At 33.1% G+C, this 6,673-nt stretch overlaps 2 protein-coding genes and 1 pseudogene across 2 annotated transcripts; 2 read left to right on the top strand and 1 right to left on the bottom strand.

Annotated features, from left to right (window-relative positions):
• The first annotated feature begins 243 nt into the window (after positions 1-243).
• On the top strand, positions 244-2,286 carry LOC111029841 (piggyBac transposable element-derived protein 4-like). Its single transcript, XM_022309038.1, has 3 exons — positions 244-897; positions 1,085-1,149; positions 1,845-2,286. Exons 1-3 carry the CDS (start codon positions 244-246, stop codon positions 2,284-2,286), a joined length of 1,161 nt encoding a protein of 386 aa, XP_022164730.1.
• Positions 2,287-4,890: 2,604 nt separating this feature from the next.
• LOC111029840 lies at positions 4,891-5,386 on the bottom strand (annotated as a pseudogene).
• Positions 5,387-5,664: 278 nt separating this feature from the next.
• On the top strand, positions 5,665-6,024 carry LOC111029839 (PHD finger protein ALFIN-LIKE 6-like). Its single transcript, XM_022309037.1, has one exon. The coding sequence runs from the start codon at positions 5,665-5,667 to the stop codon at positions 6,022-6,024; it is 360 nt and encodes a 119-aa protein (XP_022164729.1).
• The last annotated feature ends 649 nt before the right edge of the window (positions 6,025-6,673 follow it).

Below are 6,673 nucleotides of genomic sequence, written 5' to 3'. Positions count from 1 at the left end.
AGTTACAGGGACTATTGGTCATCTTCGCCAGATTTGCACGACTCATACATTAGTAGTCTGATGCCCGTCAACCGTTTTGGTTGGCTATTGGCACATATACATTTAAATGACAATACAGTTATGCCAAAAAAAAATACACATAATTACGATAAGTTATACAAATTAAGACCATTTATAAGTATTCTTTTATCTAATTTCCAAAAAACATACAATCCACATCAAATTGTTTCTATAGACGAGAGTATGGTTAAGTTTACAGGAAGAAACTCAAATAAACAATATATGCCAAAAAAACCCATCAAAAGAGGTTTCAAAATTTGGTGCTTAGTAGACAAACATGGGTACTTGTGGAATTTTGAAGTTTACACTGGGAAAGTTGGTGATAGTGTTGAAAATCAATTAGGAGCCCGCGTGGTCAAGCAACTGTCACAACCACTCCAAAATAAAAATCATTTATTATTTTTTGACAATTACTTTACTAGTTATCCGCTTATGACATATCTCAAGTCAAAAAATATTCATGCATGTGGAACTATAAACTTAACAAGAAAATATTTGCCTAATTTAAAAAAAGATAAAGATTTAAAACTTGGAGAGTATGATTGGTTTGTCGATCAAGGTGACACTTCAATTGTTAAATGGCGCGATAAAAGAATTGTTAGCCTTTTATCAAACTTCCACAACCCTGAAGATGCTACAGCGGTACGAAGAAGATCAAAGGATGGTTCAATAACTATGGTTTCATGTCCAAAAGTTTTAAGTGAATATAACAAACACATGAACTGTGTCGATAAATTTGACCAAAACAAAAAATCATGTGAAATTAATAGAAAGGCACATAAATGGTGGCATAGATTATTTTTTCACTTTATTGACACAGCTATTGTTAATTCACATGTAATTTATAAACTGCAGACAACAAATACAAATATTACAATGAAAGATTTTCGTCGAGAAATATCTAGAAGTCTTGTTTCTAAAACATTGGTGGAAAAAAGAGCAGCGCAAAATAAATCAAAAATAAGCCCAGTAGAATTGAAAAAAAATAAACCATCTGTACCAAATATAATTCGTCTTGAACAAGCTGCCCATCAACCACAGAGGGGTACAAGAAGAAGATGTGCCAGATGTAGTACTAAAAAGAACGAAGTTCGTACAGAATGGATGTGCTGTGTAGTGTGTATGTAATGTCCCGTTGTGTTTGGGAAAAAATAAAAACTGCTTTGCACTTTACCACAATACTCAGGAAAGGTAAGACTTTTTATTAAGCAGTTAACACATATTTACCAGTTTCATTAACATTTTAATTTTCACTATTTCAGATTTTGTACAAACAATTCATAGACCACAATAGTGCTATACATAAAAAACACATTTTAATGGAAAAAAATTGTTTTTATTGTATTATAATTTATAACATTCAGTTATTTTTATTTGGATTACTTTTTAAAAATTTTTTTTTTATATACCTACAATGTATAAAACATATTCTACATATAATAAGTGTATAAAAGTGATTAGACATATAAGAAATAAATAAAAGTTGTTAATTTAAAATGTAATATTATTTTTATGTTATTGATATACCTGCTCAATAAAATCTACTACATGCTGCATGGTGGGACATACGCCATCCCACCTATCATAACTTTGTTTTAAAAAATATTAATTTTTTTTTTACACCAAGATCGTGTTATTTATCAAAATAATATTTGATTTTTATACTCAAATCACTAAATTTCTAAAATAAACGGTGTCCGTGCAGCATAGGTATAAAAAAAGTTCAGACCCCTGTGCCGGAAAGAGTTAACAGTAAATACACCAACAAGTCCAAATACTCCAAGTATACCTCAAATAGTAACACCAAGTGAAATTAGACCTTTTCCAAAAGCAGGAGATAGGAAAAATAATCGTGCAAGAAAAAAAATGAAATCTACAATACTTACTGACACACCAGAAAAAGAAAAATTAAGAGAAGAACAGGAAATAAGCAATAGAAAAAAGGAAGCCAAAAATTTAAAATTAAAAAAAAGAAACTTTCTAGAATCAAACACTAAAAATAAGAATAAGAAAAAATCAAAACCAAAGACAATTGTAGCAAGTTCTGATGAAGAAGATGATTATTTTTGTATAGTTTGTTTGGGAGCTTATTCAAAGAGTCGAAAGGTACAAGATTGGATTGAGTGTACTTCATGTAAGAAATGGGCACATGAAAAATGTGCTGGAAAACAAAATGTGTTATTTTATAATTGTAAGCATTGCACTTCGGACATAGACGAAGATTAATTACAAGTGATTTTATTATTTTATTAAAGTTTAACAATTGTTTATATTTTGTTACTGCCTACTTATTTTGNTAACTGTATTATATTATGTATATAATAATAATAGGTAGGCAAAATATATAAAAAGATAAGTCATGCAATATTATTTATTTTTTACTCAACTTTACAAAGTATAGAAAAACAAACATGAACTCACATTGATGATGAGTAATAATAAGTACAAATAAAATGTTACGAATACAGTTATATTAGCTATTTAACATTAAATTGTGTTTGAAAGAAGTTATTATAATAAAATCATATTATGCATTGTGCAATACAGTGATACGCAGTGAAATACAAAAACAAAAAAGTAAGAGGTCATAACATTCTTACATTTAAACGTTAAAGAATGAATATAAATTGACAGAGATGTTGTTCAAACCGGAGTCGTTTTTCGCGCCGGCGACAAGCTGTGTGTCCGTGTGACACCTGTCATGTCACCCCGCTGGCCTTAAGACGATGAAGTTCGCTTGCGCGAACTTTTGGCGACCGGGGCACTGACCACCAGTTGTTCCGCGGTCCGGCGTCGTTTTGTCTTCTTTCTTTTTTGCTACCACCGCCGTCCGGTAAAGTTCACCGCGACCGTGGGTGTCGGTCATTTTTATATCATTGTATCACGTTGCCTGTGTGTCGACCGACAACCTTTCGTTGTACCTTGTACCGGGTTTGATTTCCCGTCACCCGTCGTACGTATTTACACGTGCTCGCACTTTTGCGTGCATAATATTGGATTGCGCAAACTATTATCATCGCTGCCAATCGTCGTGGGATTCCGCCATCAACTGTGACCAGGCACCAGCGGTATCGTTGTATAATTATTCTTGATTTTTTGTTTGTACATATTTATTTGCATATTGCGCCTTTGATTGTAATATTGTATTATTAGCAATCGTCCGAAGAGACGTCTTCGGCGTTGTGCCTTGTACCATGTTAGTTTAGTACCAGTAGACTGGTTATTATATTTTATTTTATTTTATATCATATTTATTGTTTTTTTTTAATATTATTACCTTTTACTCCCACACATTCCGCGAGTCGCTCAGCAAACTGCCCAAGCAAGTACAGATGTGATAACATGAATACAATAATATTAGCTATCAACATAATATATAATGTTACATAACAAACTGTTTAAAAGTTAATGATATAAGCTTAATAATAAAAAACATGATATTACACATACAATAAATAGTACTACAAATATTGTATTTTAATAATAATATACATGCGGTTCAATACTAATAAAAGACATACAAAAAGATTATATTATATTGTTAACCGAGCAGTAAAAAGTTACATAATAGCATAACATGAATATATATAAAAAAATAAATACAATCTCAATTATGTATTGGTACATTACCGATATTTAGATTGTTATTAGAAGTTATTCATACAGACAAATATCGAATTGTGTTTAAAAGTTAATGATATAAGCTTAATAATAAAAACATACTACACGTACAATTAATTATAATACAGATATATTATATTAATAGTCTGAATAGGTGGTTAAATACCAATGAGACATACAAAAATGTTAAATATTATTAACTGAGGGTTCCAAAGTAAAAACAAATGTAAAAAGTTACACAATATCATGGTATACCATGAATAATAATATATTATAAATCAAATAAATAAAATCAAAGTATAGGATTATAAATGCAATCTCAATTATGTTATTGGTACATAACAGATATTTAGATTATTATAAAAGTTATTAATCATGCAGACATAAATAAGATATAAATTTTATGATATGATTTCTATAATTATAATAATTTGATATAATAATCTGTAAATACTAACAAAACATAGAAAAAGGTTAATTATTGCTAACTTAATGTTACTAAGTCACATATTATCATATCATAGCATTAAACATTATTTTTACATTTCAACATTGATCATGTATTTTAAAGTGGATATAAATGAATATAGTGTAGCTGAATTAATAACAGGGAATTAATTTTGAACTATATTATACTAATTATTATTGAACCTATAATGTTTTTGTGATCGTGCAATATTGTTATTATATTTTTTCAAATCCTAGCCTTTTGACATTTGTTACGAATACACCTTTGAGTATTCGCATCCAGAGAGACCACGTGAAGGTTGTCAAACTTTCTCTCCGCACTTAGACCCCTCTAGGGTCACTTAGGCCCACGGGGGATTTTCCTTAATCCTTGGAAGTCACCTAGACTTAAAAAGAATAACAATATTCATTGCAACCGGCAACATTGCCCACATTACAAAACTTCCATGTAAACAATATTTTTGGTGACAAATCGACCATCATCCCCGTACATGCTAACTCTCAGTGACTGTGCATTTCTCACTCTCGAGAACGCCACGTACAGTAGCCCGTGCATGAACACGGGCGACGGCAGTAGCAAACCCACTCGGTCGAACATCTGACCCTGCGACTTGTTGATGGTCATGGCGAACGACAACCTTACTGGGAACTGAACACGCCGCATTATAATGGGCAGGTTGTCCTCGCCGCTGGACGTGAGCGGTATCGCAGGCACGACGATATCGTCCTGTGCGTCACCGTTCAAAATCCTGGCCTTGAAATTGTGATAACGCAGTTCGGTGACCACCAACCTCGTGCCATGCACAGCCGTCTCTTCGGATCGAGATTTCTGAGCAGCATGACGATTGACACCACCTTCAACGTCAGCCGGTACGGCGGCAGGCCGTCCGGTTTCAAACTGTTGAGGAATTCTGTGGGGAAATTGGCCACTTCGTCGGGATCGTCGACGACCACGGTTTCGATGGAGGTGTAGCTCCTCTGGGCACCGTCGACGCGCTGCAGTACGTCCCTGTTGACGGCTCGACATTCGTCGTTCCTGGGACACAGAACGATTCTCCGAGAAAAGTCGTCGACGTTGGCCAATGACATTTGCTCCGGATAGACGAAATCTATGAGATCAGCAACGTCACATGTCATTTCTCGGGGGATATGCACGGTGTCTGGGACACTGTCGACCGTTGCCGAGCTGGAGCAACCAAGCGGCGAAGCGCGCGTCGTTGTCGGCGCGCATGTTGCGGACCAGGTTGAAGCGCTCCATGCCGCGCCACAGACTGTTGTGCTTGATCGAGGCCATGACGATGTCAGCCCTCGATCCTCTTCGGACCACAGGCAATATCTGCCTGAAGTCGCCCGCGAACAGCATGGGTTTACCGCCGAACGGTAATTCTGATCCCATGACGTCCCTGAGCATGCGATCCACCACCGTCAGTTGCAGTTCCGGGGACATTGGTTAGGTTAGGTTAGTCTAGGGTAAGATTGGTTTTCATCATTAATCATAATCGTGCAAGAAAAAAAATGAAATCTACAATACTTACTGACACACCAGAAAAAGAAAAATTAAGAGAAGAACAGGAAATAAGCAATAGAAAAAAGGAAGCCAAAAATTTAAAATTAAAAAAAAGAAACTTTCTAGAATCAAACACTAAAAATAAGAATAAGAAAAAATCAAAACCAAAGACAATTGTAGCAAGTTCTGATGAAGAAGATGATTATTTTTGTATAGTTTGTTTGGGAGCTTATTCAAAGAGTCGAAAGGTACAAGATTGGATTGAGTGTACTTCATGTAAGAAATGGGCACATGAAAAATGTGCTGGAAAACAAAATGTGTTATTTTATAATTGTAAGCATTGCACTTCGGACATAGACGAAGATTAATTACAAGTGATTTTATTATTTTATTAAAGTTTAACAATTGTTTATATTTTGTTACTGCCTACTTATTTTGTTTTGAAATAAGGCAGTTGCCTATATTTATTTGTATTTTATTTATTTTATTACTAGTGATTTTATTATTTTATTAAATTATAACAATGTTATTTTAAAAATTATAATTATTTATATTTTGTTTTTAAATAAGGCAGTTACCTATATTTATTTGTTTTGAATAAGACTGCATCAGCATAAATACTCTTAAAAAGGAAAATTGTTTATTTATATTTTGTTACTATAAACATATTATATTATAAAATGTGTTTATCATTACTCTTACTGTTGATTTCTTAATTATTTTGGGTAATAATATTTCAAAATATAGAATGTAACAATGTGCCCCTGGACTATAACAACTTACCCCACCCGGGGGTAGGTTGTTACATTTTGACTTAGTGACTTTACCAGGGTTTTTTTAGTATTAAAAATTAATTTTTTTTTATTTTACTATCATAAAAAGATACCTAAGAAAATACTTAATAGAATGGTGTTACAAAAATTATGATCATAGTAAAAGAAAAATTATAAAAAATCGATAAGTCAAAAGTGTAACAACTAACCCCGCTCTCCCCTACTTTAGATAGAAAATCAAATT

Source organism: Myzus persicae, unplaced genomic scaffold (genome assembly GCF_001856785.1).
Source record: "Myzus persicae strain clone G006 unplaced genomic scaffold, MPER_G0061.0, whole genome shotgun sequence".
NCBI lineage: Eukaryota > Metazoa > Arthropoda > Insecta > Hemiptera > Aphididae > Myzus > Myzus persicae.
This window is presented reverse-complemented; position numbering and strand designations above follow the sequence as displayed.

Coding starts and splice junctions, on each gene's coding strand:
- LOC111029841 (XM_022309038.1), top strand. CDS start 244: ATGGTTAAGTTTACAGGAAGAAACTCAAATAAACAATATATGCCAAAA. Junction 898..1,084: donor CAGCTATTGTTAATTCACAT/GTAATTTATAAA, acceptor GTCTTGAACAAG/CTGCCCATCAACCACAGAGG. Junction 1,150..1,844: donor GTAGTACTAAAAAGAACGAA/GTTCGTACAGAA, acceptor AAATACTCCAAG/TATACCTCAAATAGTAACAC.
- LOC111029839 (XM_022309037.1), top strand. CDS start 5,665: ATGAAATCTACAATACTTACTGACACACCAGAAAAAGAAAAATTAAGA.